General features: G+C 44.8%; 1 protein-coding gene across 1 annotated transcript in view; it reads left to right on the top strand.

Moving 5' to 3' along the window:
* The window catches only part of LOC140421321 (transmembrane 9 superfamily member 2-like), a 254,618-nt gene that overhangs the window by 105,439 nt on the left and 125,604 nt on the right, over positions 1-23,575 (top strand). Inside the window, exons 3-4 of the mRNA XM_072505969.1 lie at positions 5,024-5,117; positions 12,549-12,676. Coding sequence (XP_072362070.1) covers positions 5,024-5,117; positions 12,549-12,676 — 222 coding nt within the window. The remainder of the gene's footprint in view (positions 1-5,023; positions 5,118-12,548; positions 12,677-23,575) is intronic.

Below are 23,575 nucleotides of genomic sequence, written 5' to 3'. Positions count from 1 at the left end.
CGTATGCCGCCTTAACAACCCTCTCAACCTGGGTGGCAACTTTCAGGGATCTATGTACATGGACACCGAGACCTCTCTGCTCATCCACACTGCCAAGAATCTTACCATTAGCCCAGTACTCTTGTCTTCCTGTATTCCTTCCAAAATGAATCACCTCACACTTTTCTGCATTAAACTCCATTTGCCACTTCTCAGCCCAGGGCTGCAGCTTATCTATGTCCCTCTGTATCTTGTAACATCCTTCCGCACTGTCCACAACTCCACCGATTTTAGTGTAATCTGCAAATGTACTCACCCATCCTTCTACCCCCTCCTCCAGGCCATTTATAAAAATGACAAACTGCAGTGGCCTCAAAACAGATCCTTGTGGTACACCACAAGTAACTGGACTCCAGTCTGAACATTTCCCATCAACCACCACCCCTTTGTCTTCCAGCTAGCCAATTTCTGATCCAAACTGCTAAATCACCCTGAATCCCATGCCTCCGTATTTTCTGCAGTAGCCTACCGTGGGGAACCTTATCAAATGCTTTACTGAAATCCATATACACCACATCAACTGCTTTACCCTCATCCACCTGTTTGGTCACCTTCTCAAAGAACTCAATAAGGTTTGTGAGGCACGACCTACCCTTCACAAAACCGTGTTGACTATCTCTAATCAAATTATTCCTTTCCAGTTGATTATACATCTTATCTCTTATAAACCTTTCCAAGACTTTGCCCACAACAGAAGTAAGGCTCATTGGTCTATAGTTACCGGGGTTGTCTCTACTCCCCTTATTGAACAAGGGGACAACATTTACTATCCTCCAGTCTTCTGGCACTATTCCTGTTGACAAAGATGACTTAAAGATCAAAGCCAAAGGCTCAGAAACATCCTCCCTAGCTTCCCAGAGAATCCTAGGATAACTCTCATCCGGCCCAGGGGACTTATCTATTTTCACACTTTCCATAATTGCTAACTCCTCCTTATGAACCTGAAGCCCGTCTAGTCTAATAGCCTGAATCTCAGTATTCTCCTCAACAACATTGTCTTTTTCCTGTGTGAATACTGACGAAAAATATTCATTTAGCACCTTTCCTATCTCCTCGGACTCCCAAGCACAACTTCCCACTACTGTCCTTGACTGGCCCTACTCTTACCCTAGTCATTCTTTTATTCCTGACATATCTCTAGAAAGCTTAGGGTTATCCCTAAGCTTGGTCCTACCTGCCAAAGATTTCTCATGTCCCCTCCTGGCTCTTCTTAGCTCTCTCTTTAGGTCCTTCCTAGCTAACTTGTAACACTCGAGCGCCCCAATTGAACCTTCATGTCTCATCTTTGCATAAGCCTCCTTCCTCTTGACAAGTGTTTCGACTACTTTAGTAAACCATGGTTCCCTCGCTCGACCACTTCCTCCCTGCCTGACAGGTACATACTTATCAAGGACACGCAGTAGATGTTCATCATAGAATTTACAGTGCAGAAGGAGGCCATTCGGCCCATCGAGTCTGCACCGGCTCTTGGAAAGAGCACCCTACCCAAGCCCACACCGCCACCCTATCCCCATAACCCAGTAACCCCACCTCACACTAAGGGCAATTTGGACACAAGGGCAATTTATCATGGCCAATCCACCTAACCTGCACATCTTTGGACTGTGGGAGGAAACCGGAGCACCCGGAGGAAACCCGCGCAGACACGGGGAGAACGTGCAGACTCCGCACAGACAGTGACCCAAGCCGGGAATCGAACCTGGGACCCTGGAGCTGTGAAGCATTTGTGCTAACCACTATGCTACCGTGCTGCCCTTGTTCCTTGAACAAGCTCCACATTTCCATTGTGCCCATCCCCTGCAGTTTTCCTCTCTATCTGATGCATCCAAAGTCTTGCCTCATCGCATCATAATTGCCTTTCCCCCAGATATAACTCTTGCCCTGCGGTATATACCTATCCCTTTCCATCACTAAAGTAAACTTATCGAATTGTGGTCACTATCACCAAAGTGCTCACCTACATCCAAATCTAACACCTGTCCTGGTTCATTACCCAGTACCAAATCCAATATGGCCTCGCCTCTCGTTGGCCTATCTACATACTGTGTCAGGAAACCCTCCTGCACACGTTGGACAAAAATGGACCCATCTAAAGTACTCGAACTATAGCGTTTCCAGTCAATATTTGGAAAGTTAAAGTCCCCCATAACAACTACCCTATTGCTTTCGCTCCTATCTAGAATCATCTTTGCAATCCTTTCCTCTACATCTCTGGAACTTTTCAGAGGCCTATAGAAAACCCCTAACAGGGTGACCTCTCCTTTCCTGTTTCTGACCTCAGCCCATACTACCTCAGTAGACGAGTCCTCATCAAACGTCCTTTCTGTCACCGTAATACTGTCCTTGACTAACAATGCCACCCCTCCCCTCTTTTACCACCTTCCCTGAGCTTACTGAAATATCTAAACCCCGGCACCTGCAGCAACCATTCCTGTCCCTGCTCTATCCATGTCTCCGAAATGGCCACAACATCGAAGTCCCAGGTACCAACCCATGCTGCAAGTTCACCCACGTTATTCCGAGATGCTCCTGGCATTGAAGAAGACACACTTTAAACCCCCTTCCTGCCTGCTGGTACACTCCTGCAACTTTGAAACCTTACTCATTACCTCACTACTCTCAACCTCCTGAATACTGGAGCTACAATTCAGGTTCCCAATCCCCTGCAGAACTAGTTTAAACCCTCCCAAAGAGCATCCCGGAGTCTGCACGTTCTCCCAGTGTCTGCGTGGGGTTCCTCCGGGTGCTCCGGTTTCCTCCCACAGTCCAAAGACGTGCAGGTTAGGTGGATTGGCCATGACAAATTGCCCTTCGTGCCCCCCCAAAAAGTTAGGAGGGGTTATTGGGTTACAGGGATAGGGTGGAAGTGAGGGCTTAAGTGGGTTGGTGCAGACTCGATGGGCCAAATGGCCTCTTTCTGCACTGTATGTTCTATGTACATATGTTTTGGGCGTCTCTGAAGCTGAGGAGATTCCGGCAGGGATTTGCGGACGTCATGTTTAGGGGCAGCACGGTAGCCTTGTGGATAGCACAATTGCTTCACAGCTCCAGGGTCCCAGGTTTGATTCTGGCTTGGGTCACTGTCTGTGCGGAGTCTGCACATCCTCCCCGTGTGTGCGTGGGTTTCCTCCGGGTGCTCCGGTTTCCTCCCACAGTCCAAAGATGTGCAGGTTAGGTGGATTGGCCATGATAAATTGCCCTTAGTGTCTAAAATTGCCCTTAGTGTTGGGTGGGGTTACTGGGTTATGGGGTTACTGGGTTATGGGGTTACTGGGTTATGGGGTTACTGGGTTATGGGGTTACTGGGTTATGGGGTTACTGGGTTATGGGGTTACTGGGTTATGGGGTTACTGGGTTATGGGGATAGGGTGACGGTGTTGACCTTGGGTAGGGTGCTCTTTCCAAGAGCTGGTGCAGACTCGATGGGCCGAATGGCCTCCTTCTGCACTGTAAATTCTATGATCTATGATCTATGATCTATGTCAGAGGTCCTGGAAGGGAGGGTGACTCAGAGTCCAGAATTGGAAATATTTGGGGTATCGGAAGATCCGGGGGCCCAGGGGGGAGGGAGGCCGATGTTCTGGCCTTCGAGGATTTTGCTGGGATGGAGGGACTCTGAGCCTCCAAAGTCAGGAGTGTGGGTCAGCGACATGGCGGGGTTTCTCAGGCTGGAAAAGATTAAAGTTCGCCTTGAGAGGTTCAATTCAGGGGTTTTCCCGGAGGTGGCAGCCGTTCATTGACTTCTTCCAGGAAAATTGAACGTCAGCAGTAAGTGGGGGGAAGGGAAAAGCGGGGAGGGGGTGGAAAATGGGAGACATGGCAGTGTAAGACAAGGACAGGGAATTTTGTGTATGGATAAATATGGGCTGGTTTAGCACAGGGCTAAATCGCTGGCTTTGAAAGCAGACCATTGCAGGCCAGCAGCACGGTTCAATTCCCGTACCAGCCTCCCCGAACAGGCGCCAGAATGTGGCGACTAGGGGCTTTTCACAGCAACTTCATTTGAAACCTACTTGTGACAATAAGCGATTTTCATTAGGAAATAGGGCGGGGTTGGAAGGGGGTGTTTGTTTTTTGCGTGTGCCGGCCCACTCGGTTGTTTCAGAAATGTTAAGTGTTAAAAATGTGAAAATTACAAGTGCTTCAATAAAATATTTTCACAAAAAAACAAGATCGTTGGTTGATATTATTGCCCTGAATTCGTTGAAGAGCAGGGTGATAAACTAGTTGGTGTGGAATTCAATATCATTTAGATAAATGTAGGTAAAGTGATTCTTGGGCTTTGAGAGGGGATGAGGAAGATTTGGAGAAAGGGTCAGGTTTTTAGGAATGGCTATCTGTAGAGATGTGGTAAATAATCTGTGGTTTGCCTTCATACTTTGTCAGAAGCATTTATGGAGTTGTTCTTTGGAACTTTGGTTAGAATTGATGATTGGGTTGATTGCACACTATGAACAGAACAGGTTTGCTGGAGTCAATGACCTCTTGTTGTTCACTGCTCTGTGGAAAGTTTTGATAACATGAGTGGCTTTTCTGGTGTGCCAGGAAATCCTCCAGCTGTTTGAATGTGGTATCGCACTGGGATTCGTCTGGTGTTCATTTCATATTGATACAGTGAGAACCTTTGATCTTTAATTTGTTGAAAAACTGGTAGGTCTGTCTACCTTCTGTCATGCATGCCAAGAAGAATGAATGTAGCAAAAGGTTCCATGTAGATCAGTGGATTTGGGGTTCCACATTACTCATGAAGGCGTCATTGTTTGATTTTGACGGTTATTAAATTTTCACATTTTAAAGTTGAAAAGTTTAAATTTTTCTTTCCAAAGCTATAGATAGAACACGACAGTGTCGGTGTAACAGCTCCTATTGATAATATAGTTGTGTGGTATCAGCCACACCTATATTAAAATAAACATTTTGCCTTTTTCTTTGTAATTAAAGCTGGAGTGATGGTGCAATTACAGTTCTGTGCTTCCTTTCAAAGGTTTGACTTTTGTCAGAATGAAACTGAGAAACGACCTTCTGAAAATTTGGGACAGGTGTTGTTTGGCGAGAGGATCGAGTCATCTCCGTACAAGGTACTGCGCTTTGAGACTTAAATGTGATTGGCAATGAATGTGATTGATTGGCAATAATTGAACCATTTCACTTTCACTATAGCGATTTAAGATTAAAATAAGGTGGCATGCAATCAAAGTCCAATCTCTGTCAAAGAAAGTATTTGCATTGAATTGAATAGAGTATACAGCATAGAAACAGGCCATTCGGCCCAACTGGTGTATGTCAATATTGATACACTTCGATGATGGGGATGTGCTGAGAAGTCGCACATGAGGTCCTGTGAACCTGAAAAATAGACGCTTTATGCTCGCAAATCAGCTGTAAACTATATAAATCATCCCCACACCACTAACAAAATGAAGAATGAAGGAAAGATACTGAACAGCCAGTCCAAAGAATGGGTGGAGGCCAGGAGAGGAAAACACCTGGACAAACAACAATCGGTCGAACCGATGTAGGGATCGAAGGTACTATAACCAAATTTGCAAAAGACACTAAAATAGGTTGGATAGTAAGTTGCAATGAGGAAATAAGAAATTTACAAATGGATATAGATCGGTTAGGTGAGTGGGCCAAAATTTGGCAGGTAGAGTTTAATGTGTCAAAGTGTGAGGTTCATTTTGGTCGGAAAAATGGAAAGGCAACTTATCTAAGTGGAGAGAAACTTCAGAGTGCTTCGGTGCAGAGGGATCTGTGTGTCCGTGTGCATGATTTGCAGAAAACTAGCATGTAGGTACAGCAGGTAATAACAAGACAAATGGAATTTTCACGTTTATTGCTAAAGGAATAGAGTATAAAAGTAGGGGAGTATTGCTGGAACTGTATTGGTGAGATCACCTGGAGTACTGGGTACAGTTTTAGCTCTCTTATTTAAGGAGGGTTGCATTAGAGGCTGTTCAGAGGAGGTTCACTGGATTGATTCCAGATTGAGGCTTTTTTTATGAAGGGAGATTGAGCAGTTTAGGCCCATTCATTCTCGAGTTCTGAAGAATGAGAGGAGATCTGATTGAGGATATAAGATGATAAAAGGTATTGACAAAATAGATTTAGAGCGGATGCTTCCTCTTGTGGGGCAATCTAGAATGAGAGGTCATAGCTTTAGCGTAAGGGATTAAGGGGCAATTAAATGACTAAGTGGAGGGGGTGCCTCCATAAATATAATTCCTCAATGATTTCGGTCAACATGGGCAAGGAAACCTCCTGACCAACTTCCATTCTCCCTCAGCTGCTGAATTAGTACTTCTCTATGTTGAACACCACTTGGAGGAAGCACCGAGGGTGGCAGGCACATAATATACTCCAGGAGGGACTTCAATGTCCATCACTGAGAGAGATTTAGTAATACCACTACTGACTGAGCTGGCCTTGTCCTAAAGCTGTTGGACTGGGTCTGCGGCAAGGAACCAAGAAGAAGAAAAAACCTAGTTTACCAATCCAGCATCATCAGCCCTGGGGCAAAGTATCCTTTCTCACAGTTTTACAAATTGTTGGGGTTTCTCACCTGGTATCCTAACATAAATTGGGGTTTGTTCCGGGATCCTAACATAATTGGGGTCTGGTCCCGCATCCTAACATAAATTGGGGTTTGTTCCGGGATCCTAACATAATTGGGGTCTGGTCCCGCATCCTAACATAAATTGGGTTTGGTCTGGGATCCAAGTACAAATTGGGGTCTGGTCTGGGATCCTAGCATCCGCTTTCATTGTTAAGACATTTGCTCTTTCTTTGACTCGAGAAAGCCTTCCTTGATTGGCTCTTAATTGTTCACTGTTTAAACAGCTAAGTACGTTTGAATTTGGAAAAGGCATATCCTCCTAAAAAAGAAACCAACAGAGGGAAGCCACTTCAACCCTTCTCACCCGGTTGTAACATGTGAAATAAAAGCATAATGTTGTGGCTTTGTGAGGCGCAGATGTGCTTCTCAGTCAGAAGCTTCTTGAAGTTCCACTGGTGATGCTTAAATGCAGAGTCTAGGCCGACAGACCAGTACATCCTGCAGGAGCGAGGATGTAAGAGACAATGTTGACAGAGCGCTACTCCTTCAAGGTGTAGGATAGGAAAAGTTAATATATTTTCATTTTTATTCTTTCACAGGATGAGGGCATTTCTGGCAAGGTCAGCGTTTTATTGCTCTCTCATTACTGTCTTGAGGTACCACCACTTCTGCCATTTGGGAAGCGAGTTAGGAGTCAACTACATTGTTGGAGTCTGGAGTCACATGTAGGCCAGACTGGGGAAGGAAACCTGCAATCCTTCCTTACCTCACTGACTTGAGTAAAGCAGATGAGGTTTTCTGCCAATCTGGTAATTTCATGGTCACCAATGCGATTGGTGGTTTTAAATTCCAGATTTAATTAACTGAATTTACATTCCCTAGCTGTCATGGTGGGAAACCTGTGTCTCTGTATCATCACTACTAGTCTAAAAACATTCCACCATGTAACCGTATCCCAGACAAAATGCATACGACAAAACTGATCCCATCCACCCTTGAGACTTTTATAGTCCAACAGATGTCCTGTGAGGTTGCTGACTTATTGTGTAATATAGAACATTACACGACCTTGGGATGACCCAAAGTGCTTCACATCCAATTAAATACTTTTGAAATGATGTCACTGTTGTAATGTAAGAAATGTAGCAGCTAATGTATGAACAGCAAGCATCACAAATCACAATGAGATAAATGACCATAGAATGAAGCATCAAGTTACAAGACTATAATGTGTCTCTCTCCATGTAGTTTCCTCACTTGTCTAAAAGTCTCCATATCTCTATCTAGCAGTCCATTTCAGTCAAGTGCAGCTCATGTCCAGTTAGCCAGTCTTTGATGTTGTCTATCCATATTCTTTTCTACCTTCCTGGAGTCCTTTTCCCTTCAATGTGATCTTTTGATCTTCTTGATGAACATATTGCTGCTGGATCTTCAAGCTACATGTTCAAATGGTTACATCTTTCTTTCAGAACATAAGAACTAGGAGCAGGACTAGGCCATCTGGCCCTTCGAGCCTACTCCGCAATTCAATGAGATCATTGTGGTGATATGCATCGCTGTAAATACACAAGGGGTTAATGTGAACACACTACACCTAGCTAGACAACAGAGGGAGCACCAGAGACATCATGACACACAGACATTCAACCAATAGGTCAGTAAGATAGGACACGACCAATGGGCAGTCACGACACACCAGACGTGACACTACCACAGGGGGGCATTACACCAACCCATATAAAACGTCACAGCACATATGCTCAGTCTCTTTCCAGTGGAGACACTTAGTGAGTACAGACAGGGTTGATTGAAACACATCACACCCACCACGTGGATTGTAGCAGACTGGTTAGTCAGTGTGAGTAGCTATAGCAGGATTAATAGGAGAGTCAAATCCAAGTAGGAGAATTGTTAATAGTTTAATGAATGTGTTAAAGCTATCTCCAAGTCTGAACCTTCCTTTGTCAGAGTGCACATCAAGGAAGCAGCTTATGTGACGTCAAGAGCATAACAAAACATGGTACCAAGGAGTGACTGTTTAAATCCATATAGTTTCAACTCAGCAACCCATGACAACCAGCAACAGCACCCAGGCAAGATGATCGAGATTCCGGTTCCATAGCGGCTCGGGTGCCACGGCACTCTCGTGCAAACTGCCGTGCATTCAGGCAAAGGTTTGAGATCTTTGTGGTAGCAGCCGACCTACAAGACGTGGCCGATGCTGAAAAGACAGAGCTTCTGCTCACAATTGTGGGTGCAAATGCAGAACAAATTTTCAAAACCTTCAAGTACTTCAGAGGGCAAAAAAAGAGAGACTTCCAGACAGTCCTGGACAAGTTCGAACAATACTGCGAGGAAAACACAAAGAAACCAACAGAAAACGGTAAAAGAGGCGCAAATACTAACCACGAGGCCGAGGGAGGCAAGCAACGAACGACATTTTTGATTGGCTGCCATGTTGGAAAAGGTGCCGCACATGCGCAGTTGAGAGAAGGGCGCAAAGTAAAGGAACAGCGATATGCGCATGCGCAATCGCTTCCTACGCTCTACGTCACAAGCTTCATGACGTCAGAGCGTTGGACCATGCTCACTTAAAGGGGAAATGCCCCAAAACAAGAACATTTTTTTTTAACGCCTCAAAACAAGATTCTTTCACCTGGAGCGACAGCACAATGCCTGAACTTCGACCAGTAGCTGAAAGTAACCTCCGCAGAACCCTGCAACAAGCAGTTAGCACCGCCCAAAGAGATGATACAGTCCTTGAAGACTACGACTCAGACCTTGATTTCTACTTTCGACATCGCGAGCCCAACGCCAGCTCCGACACAAAATGTGATGATATGGTCCTAGAAGACTACGACTCAGACAATGATTTCATCTTTGGAGATGGCGACCCCATTACCAAATCCGAACCGCGACGAGATGTGTTGCACAGTGACGAATCCGACACAGACGCGGATGTGAGGATCTTCAGCCCAGCATATATGATATCCCAATTTGTGAGTGCAAGATTATGCTGCGGCCTGACGCCACGAGACCGAGAGCGGTACAAGCCCACAGAGAGCAGCCTGCTGCCATACAGAGAGTGGTCCACACACCATGAAGGGTCCCAGCCTCCACACAGCGATGAAAGACTCCACAGCGAGACAACTGCACGTCTCCACACAGAAAGTGACTCCAGTGACACGAGCCTTCACAGCGAGCTCGTGGGCAGCCTCCACGATAGAAGCAACGCAAGACTCCAGAGCGCAGTCCTTGCATGAACAAGAAGTGATGACAGTCTCCACAGCGAAACCACTGCACGATTCCACACAGGGAACGCTGCAAGACTCCACAGAGGGAGTGACACGGGGCTGGTTTTGCACAGTGGGCTAAATAGCTGGCTTGCAATGCAGAACAATGCCAGCAGTGCGGGTTCCATTCCTGTACTGGCCTCCCCGAATAGGCGCCGGAATGTGGCAACTAGGGGCTTTTCACAGTAACTTCATTGAAGCCTACTTGTGACAATAAGCGATTATTATTATTATTACACTAGCCTCCACCGTAAGCTCGTGGACATACTCCACGATGGAAGGAACGCAAGACTCCAGAGCGCAGTCCTTGCATGAACATGACAATGAGGGTCTAGCAACCGCCTCTGAGCAACCAGCAGCAGACGATGAAAGTCTGCCACGCTCAAGTGCACAGCAAGAAGACTATGACAGTCTACCACGCTCACGTGAACAACAAAGCGACTATGACAGTCCACCCAGATTATTTGAGCCACCAGAAGAAGACTCCGACAGTCTACCCAGCTCAAGTGAACGACAAGAAGACACTGAGGCTCTACCCACTTCCCATACCAGATGTGCAACGTGACAGACCTCAGCTAGTGTGTACAGAGGCACTCGACAATCACAGTGAGACTACTGGTGACTCCGGTGACACCACGTTAATTCAAACCTCATCCGCTCGAGCCTCTCCACAAGCAAATGCATTCCTGAACGTTTTGACTCCAGATGGGGAGCATCACCAAACCTCAGCTGGCACAGGTGAACCAGAAACGACTCCAGACGGGGAGCATTGACAAGCCAAAACTGACTCGGGTGAAACAGACCAGACTCCAGACGGGGAGCATCGACAAGCCAAAGCTGATTCCAGTAAGCCGGACATGACTCCAGACGGGGAGCGCCACGAACTCCGTGACGGCATGCTCCAGGAAACAGCAAATGCCACAAAGGACGCTGACACAAGTAACTGTGTGAAGGACTTGTATTATCCACAGACTGTGGTCCTTGAGCACAGCAAACACGTCAACAAAACCAACCAACACAACAACAACATCAAAGACAATAGCAAGAAGCGTACCAACGGCAACAACGTCGACAACAAGCACGACAAAAACAACAACAATGGAACTACGACTGGCATGACATGGTACAGCTCTGCAAATGCGGGACACTGTTGCTGCTCAGCTCAGTACAATGACATACCATGGCAGGACGACACAGATTGCATACATCGCTACCACAAGCATGAGTCCAAATCAGACAACAAAGTGATTTGACCAGTTCTTGGTTCCTTACGCACAGGGACACTGACGGTGTTCACAAGGACATGCCACCATCAACATCACCGACTCATCAACCAAACAAGAAAGCCACTCGACCATAATAATTACTGAACTTTGGACTCGTACATATGATTTGGACTTATTGTGTAATCATCACTCATCATGATTTGTAAATGTCATCACTTATCTACCTATTTTGTTCAATTTTCTTTTAACACTGTACAGAAAATATGTAACATGAAAAAAGGGGGGATGTGGTGATATGCATCACTGTAAATACACAAGTGGTTAATGTGAACACACTACACCTAGCTAGACACCAGAGGGAGCACCAGAGACATCATGACACACAGACATTCAACCAATAGGTCAGTAGGATAGGACACAACCAATGGGCAGTCAGGACACACCCAGACGTGACGCTACCACAGGGGGGCATTACACCAACCCATATAAAAGGACACAGCACACATGCTCAGTCACTTTCCAGTGGAGACACTTAGTGAGTACAGACAGGGTTGATTGAAACACATCACACCCACCACGTGGATTGTAGCAGACTGGTTAGTTAGTGTGAGTAGCTATAGCAGGATTAATAGGAGAGTCGAATCCAAGTAGGAGAATTGTTAATAGTTTAATGAATGTGTTAAAGCTATCTCCAAGTCTGAACCTTCCTTTGTCAGAGTGTACATCAAGGACGCAGCTTATGCGACGTCAAGAGCATAACAAAACAATCATGGCTGATCTTTTGTGGACTCAGCTCCACTTTCCAGCCTGAACACCATAACCCTTTATTCCTTTATTCTTCAAAAAACTATCTATCTTTATCTTGAAAACATTTAATGAAGGAGCCTCTACTGCTTCACTGGGCAAGGAATTCCATAGATTCACAACCCTTTGGGTGAAGAAGTTCCTCCTAAACTCAGTCCTAAATCTACTTCCCCTTATTTTGAGACTATGCCCCCTAGTTCTGCTTTCACCCGCCAGTGGAAACAACCTGCCCGCACCTATCCTATCTATTCCCTTCATAATTTTATATGTTTCTATAAGATCCCCCCCGCTGTCCTTTACTGACCTATGTTGAAATATGTCCGTCCTTAATCAGCTTACCCTCTTTACTGTGAGCAGCAACTTGGGAGAGTGACTTCAAAAAATATTTTCACTGGAGTTCTTTGGTCTAATAGTTAAGTGAAAAGCATCAATTGGTGAATGTGCGGCTGGAGGTACATGTTATATTACGATAAAAAAGCATCTGACACTTCCACGTTTCCAAGAAACAAATAATTTCATCATACAGCTCATTACATTGGGACTAGGTTATTGTGCGTGTTTGTGATAAAGACAAAATGGCTTAACAATTGGGTTAATGAGCTAAAATGACCCCTTTTTCCCCCTCAACAGTTTACATTTAACAAACCTGAAACATGCAAATCGATTTGCATGAAATCCTACAATCCAAAAGAGCAGCTGAGTGCAGACAAGCTGTCTTTCATAAAGAAAGGAATTCTTCTGAATTACCAACACCACTGGTAAGTACGTTGAATAGCAGTTCTACTTCTCAATAGTCTTTGGCTTGCCGATATTTCTTGATTTTTTTTGTTGTTGTTGCGGTTTTTCTGTTTTCCTCAGAATATTTGGTGGAGTTTGGCAGGGTAGCATAGTGGTTCCAGGGTCCCAGATTTGATTCTCTGCTTGGGTCACTATCTGTGCGGAGTCTGCACGTTCTCCCCGTGTCTGCGTGGGTTTCCTCCGGGTGCTCCGGTTTCCTCCCACAAGTCCCCAAAGGCGTGCTGTTAGGTGATTGGATATTCTGAATTCTCCCTCAGTGTACCCGAAAAGGCGCCGGAATGTGGCGACGAGGGGCTTTTCACAGTAACTTCATTGGACTGTTAATGTAAGCCTACTTGTGACAAATTATTATTTTTAGTTTCAAGTACAGACGGATTGTTTGTTGATCAATGCTTTGTGAGAACCTAGCGTCAGAGATGGACCTCCGGAGTTGACTGCCAGTGTAAAGAATCAGGTGACATTTATACAGAATGTTGTCTTCCCACAACATTGTAACCAGATTTTTCACTGGAAAATATGGAAGCGTTCGGATAGATTTTACTAAATTTAGAAATTTTGCACAGAATATACAGCAGAGAACAGGTCATTTGGCCCAAATATTCTGCTGGTAATGGGTTAAGAGACATTGCAATTAGTTGTCTCATTTATGTTAAGTATCCTTTAATTGACACGGATATGTAAAGGGGCTTCAGGTGGCCTCTGTCAGGTGGTGTGTTGCTAAGAGTTTTGTGCAGTGGCTGTGGAAGTGAAATAAATGGTGTTTGGTGAAAAGGAACAAGAACTTTAGACTCTTCATTTCACAGCAACTAAAATGTCCAACAATTGGTAGCAGAGGATGGTTGCTGTGCAAATGTGAAGGTTTGAAAGATACAACTTTTCCTGATCAAACCAAGGAGTGAGTGAGAAGGAAAACAAAAAAAGATACATGGCTGAACCCAGGATAAAGATGGCTGGATATGACTATCCTCCCTTATTTTCTGAAAGGGAATCGTACGACCAATGGAGAAGTGCAGTAGTTATGTGGACTAAGGTAACTGCCTTGGGAAAGAGAAAACAAGGTATGGCATTGGCTCTTTAGGATATGGCAGTAAAATCCGAAACACTGCTTTCTGAGCTGGAATTGGAAGAGTTAGACTCAGAAGAAGGTCTGGAGACTTTTACATTATATGGATAAGATTTATAAGAAAGATGACTTGTTAAGTGCGTATGAAGCATGGTCGGATTTTGATAAGCTCCGGAAAATGGAAGATATCTCCATGGAAGACTATATAATGGAATTTGGCAGACTATATAGAAAGCTGCAGAAACACAATCTGGAATTTCCACAGTCTGTGTTGGCCTTTAAATTACTTGACTGTGCTAGAGTGAGCAACATGGATAGGCTCCTGGTTTTGACAGGAGTTCAGTTTACTGATAAAGATACCTTATTCGAACAGTTGACAAAAGCTTAACAAAAGTTTCTGGGGAAACATTCGATTCCGATGGCTCTGATGACCCAAATAGTTCAGCCTGCAATAAGGCAGAATATGGAGGATACACTAGTAACAGGATGGCGAAATCATATGGTTACGAACAGGGCTGAAGACTATAGACTGAGACCGAGACAAGGAAATTATGAAGACCGAAACCCAGTTCGAACCTACAATAGGAAGATGAACCCCAGAAATGAACGGGGCATGATAAATCGATGTTTTCGATGTGACTCTCAATACCATTATGCTTTCAACTGTCCAATTCGTTATGATAGAGTTTTTGAAACGACACATGACACGGAAGAGTCAGAAGAGGAAAAAGATAGTGACCAGAAAGAAGGCATTGTCCTATTGACACGCAGTTTTATGCCGGTAATGAGGGTGTTGGTCGCAGAATCCTTCAATTGTGCTGTATTGGACAGTGGCTGCACATCTACTGTGTGTGGAAGTGACTGGTTAAAATGTTACCTGGACTCTTTGAATGCTGAAAATCGTAACAAGGTTAAGGAATTTGCAAGTTCCACAAGTTTCAGGTTTGGGGATGATAATACTCTGAAGTCGCTGAAAAGAGTGGTGATCCCTTGCAATATTGTCGGAGTGAATCATTTCATTAGAACGGATGTTGTATCAAGTGAGATACCTTTGCTTCTGAGCAGACCATCGATGAAGAAAGCACACATGAAACTGGATATGGAACAGGATAAGGCAACAGTTTTTGGAAAGACGGTGGACTTACAATTTACACAGTTGGGACACTATTGTATTCCATTACTGACAAATAATTTTTCAAGTAGAGTGGTTAAGGATGTGTTAATGGCAGTTGAAAATGGGACTTTAGCTGATAAAAAGCTTGTGGTATTAAAACTGCATAGGCAATTTGCACATCCGTTTCCTCGGAGGCTGAAAAATTTATTAAAGGATGCAGGGGTAAGGGATGACGACTATACTAAACTGATAGAACAGGTTAGTGACTGCTGTGAAGTTTTTAGGAAGTACAGATGGACACCACGACCGATAGTAACCCTACCTTTGGCCAGGGATTTTAACGACATTGTGGCCATGGACCTTAAGATCTGGGATAAAGCAAATAATATATTTATTTTGCATTTTGTAGATTTAGCAACCAGATTTAGTCAATCAACGATTGTACGAAGTAAAGAAAAGAGAGTAATTCTGGATCAAATCGTGGAAAAATGGATAGGGACAGGAATGGGTCCACCGGCAAAATTCCTTACGGACAATGGGGGAGAATTTGCTAATGATGAGTTTAGGGATATGTGTGAAAACATGAATATCAGAGTCATGAATACGGCTGCAGAAAGCCCATTTAGTAATGGTGTATGTGAAAGAAATCATGCTGTCATCGATGACATGCTTCGGAAAATTTTGGCAGGCTAAATTCAGCTTTAGCATGGGCAGTACATGCAAAGTATTCATTGCAGATGGTTGGGGGCTATAGTCCTTATCAATTAGTGTTTGGTAGAAATCCTAAAATTCCGTCCATTTTGGATGACCAGCCTCCAGCTTGGGAGGGGACTACGATTAGCTCTGGTTTTGCTGAACATTTAAATGCATTACATAGCAGTAGAAAAGCTTTTTTGGAAGCAGAAGTCTCTGAAAGAATTTGCAGAGCTTTAAGACATAACGTCCGGCCATCAGATGCCGTTTTTCAGCAAGGAGGCATGGTATACTATAAGAGAGACTATTCTAATGAATGGAAAGGCCCAGGGAAGATCATAGGCATAGATGTCAAAACAATTATTTTGCAACATGGTAATCAAACTGTTCGGGTCCATTCATCAAGGATAATGGGTACCGATACAAATTTTCAAATTTAGACAGAGCAGACAGACATGACGAGGAAATAGAGTCATCTGGTATGCATGTGTTACAGAACTATGAGGATCAATTAACTGATATGGACAGGGTTTCTGTGGAGGAACAGAATACTTCTGGTGAATTTAAACAGGCCATTTTTCCGAAGGGCAACTGCCAAAAGTTGGTCCAAAAGTGACATACTTGCCTGAAGGGCTTAGTCAATGGAAGGATGCAACTGTTATTAGTAGAGCAGGGAAGGCCACTGGAAAGTATAAACATTGGTTGAATGTACAGCATTCAGGGGAAGGAGTCAAGACAATGGATTGGGAAAACAACGTTCAAAAATGGAGGGCACAGAAACGCAGTGCCAGTTCAGATAGTACATTGGATAGTGAACAGATCCGCAGGAAAAGGTCGAGAACTATTGAAAGGACATCCCACAGCAGAAGGGAAAGATCAAGTAGTAGCAGTACAGAACAAGATACCAGGCGGGAGAGGGGACGTAGTTTGTCAAGATCTCGGAACATGAGTAAGACTACGAATACTAATAGGAGTAGAAGCCCACATGCACGTGAGATTTTGGTGGCTTCAAATAAATTAGATGAAAAAGTTATTAAAGAAGCTAAACAGCAAGAATTGCATAGTTGGAGTGAATTTGGGGTATACACGGAAGTACCGGATAGGGGACAAAGAGCTCTATCCCACAGATGGATTTGCACCGAAAAGGTTCTTCCTGGTGGAACTTATAAGGCAAAGGCCAGGCTCGTGGCAAGGGGATTTGAAGAAAACTTAGATCAGGATTTAAGGGTCGAATCACCGACAGCAGGAAAGGTTATTTTACAGATCTTCTTGGCTCTATTAGCCACAAAGGCATGGGAATGCAAATCTATTGATATAAAAGCTGCCTTTTTGCAGGGGCATCAGCTCCAGAGAGACATTTTTCTCCGTCCTCCTAAAGAAGCAGCTAACACAGAAGGGGTACTCTGGAAGTTGAACAAATGTGTATATGGATTAAATGATGCAACTAGAGTCTGGTATTTTTCGGTAAGGTCAGTGTTGTTAAAGTTAGGCTGTTGCCAGTTGAAAGCAGATCCTGCAATGTTTTACTGGCACTAAAGGAAATCTTTCTGGCATTTTTATGATGCATGTCGATGATTTTTTGTGGGGTGGGACTAGTGATTTTGAAGCTTTTGTAATCTCTGGTTTGAGGAAAGAATTCAGGGTTGGAAGTCAGGCTTCCGGTGCATTTAAATATATTGGACTGGAAATTGGACAGACTAAGTTAGGGGCAACTTTACGTCAGCAATCTTATTTGGAAAGCATCACCCCAATAGCAATTAGTCGTGGCCGAGTTTCACAAAAAGACGCAATGGTTTCAAAGATAGAAAAAGAGCAACTGCGAAGTTTAATTGGGCAACTGAACTGGTTAGGTAGACAGACTAGACCGGACGTGAGTTTTGATGTCTTGGAGAGAGTACAAAAATGAATGATCCCAAAGTGGAAGACATAATAAGAGCAAATAAACGTTGGCCAAACTAAAAATGCAGTAATGTGTTTTGAAGTTCTCGGTTTTAGGTGACCTTAGGCACTTGAAACTCATAGTTTATAGTGATGCGTTCAACGCAAATTTATGTGATGGGGTTTCAAGCGCTGGAGGTTTTATAATTTTCCTTTTGGGGAACCATGGTAAATGTTGCCCACTTGTGTGGGAAACAAAGAAAATAAGGAGAGTGGTAAAAAGCACTTTGGCTGCTGAGACGTCAAGCCTTGTAGAGGCTGTGGATATGGTTTATTATATAAGTATGATATTGACATAAATTTTGGGATTAGGGGATTTGGGTAATGTACCTATTGACTGTCACAAAGAACAAAGAAATGTACAGCACAGGAACAGGCCCCATCGGCCCTCCAAGCCCGTGCTGACCATGCTGCCCGACTAAACTACAATCTTCTACACTTCCTGGGTCCGTATCCCTCTATTCCCATCCTATTCATGTATTTGTCAAGATGCCCCTTAAATGTCACTATCGTCCCTGCTTCCACCACCTCCTCCGGTAGCGAGTTCCAAGCACCCACTACCCTCTGCGTAAAAAACTTGCCTCATACATCTACTCTAAACCTTGCCCCTCTCACCTTAAACCTATGCCCCCTAGTAATTGACCGCTCTACCCTGGGGAAAAGCCTCTGACTATCCACTCTGTCTATGCCCCTCATAATTTTGTAGACCTCTATCAGGTCTCCCCTCAACCTCCTTCGTTCCAGTGAGAACAAACCGAGTTTATTCAACCGCTCCTCATAGCTAATGCCCTCCATACCAGGCAATATTCTGGTAAATCTCTTCTGCACCCTCTCTAAAGCCTCCACAATCTTCTGGTAGTGTGGCGACCAGAATTGAACACTATACTCCAAGTGTGGCCTAACTAAGGTTCTATACAGCTGCAACATGACTTGCCAATTCTTATACTCAATGCCCCGGCCAATGAAGGCAAGCATGCCGTATGCCTTCTTGACTACCTTCTCCACCTGTGTTGCCCCTGTCAGTGACCTGTGGACCTGTACTCCTAGATCTCTTTGACTTTCAATACTCTTGAGGGTTCTACCATTCACTGTATATTCCCTACCTGCATTAGACCTTCCAAAATGCATTACCTCACATTTGTCCGGATTAAACTCCATCTGCCATCTCTCCGCCCAAGTCTCCAAACAATCTAAATCCTGCTGTATCCTCAGACAGTCCTCATCGCTATCCGCAATTCCACCAACCTTTGTGTCGTCTGCAAACTTACTAATCAGACCAGTTACATTTCCTCCAAATCATTTATATATACTATAAAGAACAAAGGTCCCAGCACTGATCCCTGTGGAACACCACTGGTCACAGCCCTCCAATTAGAAAAGCATCCTTCCATTGCTACTCTCTGCCTTCTATGACCTAGCCAGTTCTGTATCCACCTTGCCAGCTCACCCCTGATCCCGTGTGACTTCACCTTTTGTACTAGTCTACCATGAGGGACCTTGTCAAAGGCCTTACTGAAGTCCATATAGACAACATCCATTGCCCTCCCTGCATCAATCATCTTAGTGACCTCCTCGAAAAACTCTATCAAGTTAGTGAGACGCGACCTCCCCTTCACAAAACCATGCTGCCTCTCACTAATACGTCCATTTGTTTCCAAATGGGAGTAGATCCTGCCTCGAAGAATTCTCTCCAGTAATTTCCCTACCACTGAAGTAAGGCTCACCGGCCTGTAGTTCCCGGGATTATCCTTGCTACCCTTCTTAAATAGAGGAACAACATTGGCTATTCTCCAGTCCTCCGGGACATCCCCTGAAGACAGCGAGGATCCAAAGATTTCTGTCAAGGCCTCAGCAATTTCCTCTCCAGCCTCCTTCAGTATTCTGGGGTAGATCCCATCAGGCCCTGGGGACTTATCTACCTTAATATTTTTAAGACACCCAACACCTCGCCTTTTTGGATCTCAATGTGACCCAGGCTATCTACACACCCTTCTCCAGACTCAACATCTACCAATTTCTTCTCTTTGCTGAATACTGATGCAAAGTATTCATTTAGTACCTCGCCCATTTCCTCTGGCTCCACACATAGATTCCCTTGCCTATCCTTGAGTGGGCCAACCCTTTCCCTGGCTACCCTCTTGCTTTTTATGTACGTGTAAAAAGCCGTGGGATTTTCCTTAACCCTATTTGCCAATGACTTTTCGTGACCCCTTCTAGCCCTCCTGACTCCTTGCTTAAGTTCCTTCCTACTTTCCTTTTATTCCACGCAGGCTTCGTCTGTTCCCAGCCTTTTAGCCCTGACAAATGCCTCCTTTTTCTTTTTGCCGAGGCCTACAATATCTCTCGTTATCCAAGGTTCCCGAAAATTGCCGTATTTATCCTTCTTCCTCACAGGAACATGCCGGTCCTGAATTCCTTTCAACTGACACTTGAAAGCCTCCCACATGTCAGATGTTGATTTGCCCTCAAACATCCGCCCCCAATCTATGTTCTTCAGTTCCCGCCTAATATTGTTATAATTAGCCTTCCCCCAATTTAGCACATTCATCCTAGGACCACTCTTATCCTTGCCCACCAGTACTTTAAAACTTACTGAATTGTGGTCACTGTTACCGAAATGCTCCCCTACTGAAACATCTACCACCTGGCCGGGCTCATTCCCCAATACGAGGTCCAGTATCGCCACTTCCCTCGTTGGACTGTCTACATATTGTTTTAAGAAGCCCTCCTGGATGCTCCTTACAAACTCCGCCCCGTCTAAGCCCCTGGCACTAAGTGAGTCCCAGTCAATATTGGGGAAGTTGAAGTCTCCCATCACCACAACCCTGTTGTTTTTACTCTTTTCCAAAATCTGTCTACCTATCTGCTCCTCTATCTCCCGCTGGCTGTTGGGAGGCCTGTAGTAAACCCCCAACATTGTGACTGCACCCTTCTTATTCCTGATCTCTACCCATATAGCCGCACTGCCCTCTGAGGTGTCCTCCCGTAGTACAGCTGTGATATTCTCCCTAACCAGTAGCGCAACTCCGCCACCCCTTTTACATCCCCCTCTATCCTGCCTGAAACATCTAAATCCTGGAACGTTTAGCTGCCAATCCTGCCCTTCCCTCAACCAGGTCTCTGTAATGGCAACAACATCATAGTTCCAAGTACTAATCCAAGCTCTAAGTTCATCTGCCTTACCCATAATACTTCTTGCATTAAAACATATGCACTTCAGGCCACCAGACCCGCTGTGTTCAGCAACTTCTCCCTGTCTGCTCTGCCTCAGAGCCCCACTTTCCTTATTCCCTAGTTCTCCCTCAATGCTCTCACCTTCTGACCTATTGCTCCCGTGCCCACCCCCCCTGCCATACTAGTTTAAACCCTCCCGTGTGACACTTGCAAACCTCGCGGCCAGGATATTTATGCCTCTCCGGTTTAGATGCAACCCGTCCTTATATAGGTCACACCTGCCCCGGAAGAGCTCCCAGTGGTCCAGATAACGGAAACCCTCCCTCCTACACCAGCTGTTTAGCCACGTGTTTAGCTGCTCTATCTTCCTATTTCTAGCCTCACTGGCACGTGGCACAGGGAGTAATCCCGAGATTACAACCCTAGAGGTCCTGTCTTTTAACTTTCTGCCTAGCTCCCTGAACTCCTGCTGCAGGACCTCCTGCCCCTTCCTGCCTATGTCGTTAGTACCAATATGTACAACGACCTCTGCCTGTTTGCCCTCCCCCTTCAGGATGCCCTCTACCCGTTCGGAGACATCCTGGACCCTGGCACCAGGGAGGCAACATACCATCCTGGAGTCTCTTTCACGTCCACAGAAGCGCCTATCTGTGCCCCTGACTATAGAGTCCCCTATTACTATTGCTCTTCTGCGCTTTGACCCTCCCTTCTGAACATCAGAGCCAGCCGTGGTGCCACTGCTCTGGCTGCTGCTTTTTTCCCCTGATAGGCTATCCCCCCTGACAGTATCCAAAGGGGTATACCTGTTCGAGAGGGGGACAACCACAGGGGATTCCTGCACTGACTGCCTGCCCTTTCTGGTGGTCACCCATTTCTCTGCCTGCACCTTGGGTGTGACCACATTTACATAACTGCGATCTATGACGCTTTCCGCCACCTGCATGCTCCTAAGTGCATTCAATTGCTGCTCCAACCGAACCATGCGGTCTGTGAGGAGCTCCAGTTGGGTGCACTTTCTGCAGATGAAGCCATCCGGAACGCTGGAAGCCTCCCGGACCTGCCACATCTCACAGTCAGAGCACTGCACCCCTCTAACTGACATTGCGTCAATTAATTAAAATTAAAAAAAAATTATTTTTTAAAAATATATATTTTTTAAAAATTTCAAAGTTACTGTTAACTATCTGTTAACTATCTGTCACATTGACAATAAATCCCTGTGGGAAAAATGTGCACTCTACAAAAAGTGTCAATGAAAAGAGGTTACGGATAGACATCGCAAGTTTGAAGCAGATGTTGGACAGAGGGGAAATAACAAAAATTAAATGGGTCGACAGGAGCTATCAACTGTCAGACTGTTTTACGAAAAGAGGGGCGAGTTCACAGAAACTTTTGGATATTGTTAATGAAGGGCGCTTGTTTCTGTGACTTTTTTTTTTCTTTCTCGTCCAAACAAAAACAAAAAAAGGGGGGGGACACATCGTGTGTGTTTTTGAGTTTCTTGAAATTTTGTTTTCACCTAATTATTTGTTTTCTCCAAGGAAGGGGAGATTGTTAAGTAATGGGTTAAGAGACATTGCAATTAGTTGTCTCATATGTTAAGAATCCTTTAATTGACACTGATATGGAAAGGGGCTTCAGGTGGCCTCTGTCAGGTAATGTGTTGTTAAGAGTTTTGTGCAGAGGCTGTGGAAGTGAAATAAATGGTGTTTGGTGAAAAGGAACAAAAACTTTAGACTCTTCATTTCACAGCAACTAAAACGTTGGGGCTGGTTTAGCACACTGGGCTAAATCGCTGGCTTTTAAAGCAGACCAAGGCAGGCCAGCAGCACGGTTCAATTCCCGTACCAGCCTCCCCGAACAGGCGCCGGAATGTGGCGACTAGGGGCTTTTCACAGTAACTTCATTGAAGCCTACTTGTGACAAGCGATTTTCATTTCATTTTTCAAACGTCTAACTGTCTACACTCAACACTAGTCCTCGCCTGTTCCACTCGCCTCATATTTATCTTTCAGCATACCTGCTACAACAACTTTTATACAGCCTATTCCAGCTCATTTGCTGCTGACTCACTCATCCGTGACCCTGTTAACTCGAGACTTGACTATTCCATCGCACTCTTAACCTGGTCTCCCACATTCTACCCTTTAAACTTGAAGACATCCAAGCTTCTACTGCCTGTGTCCTAACTCTCATTAAGTCCCGTTCCATTATCACACCTGTGCTTGCTGATCTACATGGACTCCCAGTCAAGCAACCTTAAATCAAGATGTTTGTTAGGGTTTGACATTTTAACAAACAATGCCACAAAACCACAGGAATGATAGAGCACAGCAAGCGAAACAAAAAGCTCAGCAGACATAAATATAGAGGGGGGCAGAAGAACAGCAGTATGACGAGCTCGACACGATCATTAGACATAACTTGATGTTGCTATAAGCCCAACCAGAGAATGAAGGTGAAACAGGATAGGACCATGAAATCAGGGTCACATGGTGCACACCTTCCCATGTGACAATTGCTCGCAATTTACGAGAGTTTAGGATTAATTTTCCACGCCACATTCAGCTGTGTGTGCATCAATATATATCTCCCTCCACTCTTCCGTGGTTCCATTCATCTTCATTATAAATGAGATAAGGGGTGTCCAAATAATCTTTATTAGTGTCACAAGTAGGCTTAGATTAACATTGCAATGAGGTTACTGTGAAAAATCCCCTTGTTGCCACACTGGCGCCTGTTCGGATACACTGAGGGAAAATTCAATGTCCAGTTCACCTAACGAGCACGCCTTTCGGGACTTGTGGGAGGAAACCCACGCAGACACGAGGAGAACATGCAGACTCATAGCTTCTTAACCACTGTATTCCCCTGCTG

The sequence above is a fragment of the Scyliorhinus torazame genome, chromosome 5, assembly GCF_047496885.1.
Source record: "Scyliorhinus torazame isolate Kashiwa2021f chromosome 5, sScyTor2.1, whole genome shotgun sequence".
Taxonomy (NCBI): domain Eukaryota; kingdom Metazoa; phylum Chordata; class Chondrichthyes; order Carcharhiniformes; family Scyliorhinidae; genus Scyliorhinus; species Scyliorhinus torazame.
Note: the sequence above shows the minus strand (reverse complement) of the source record. Positions and strands in the feature narration are given on the sequence as shown.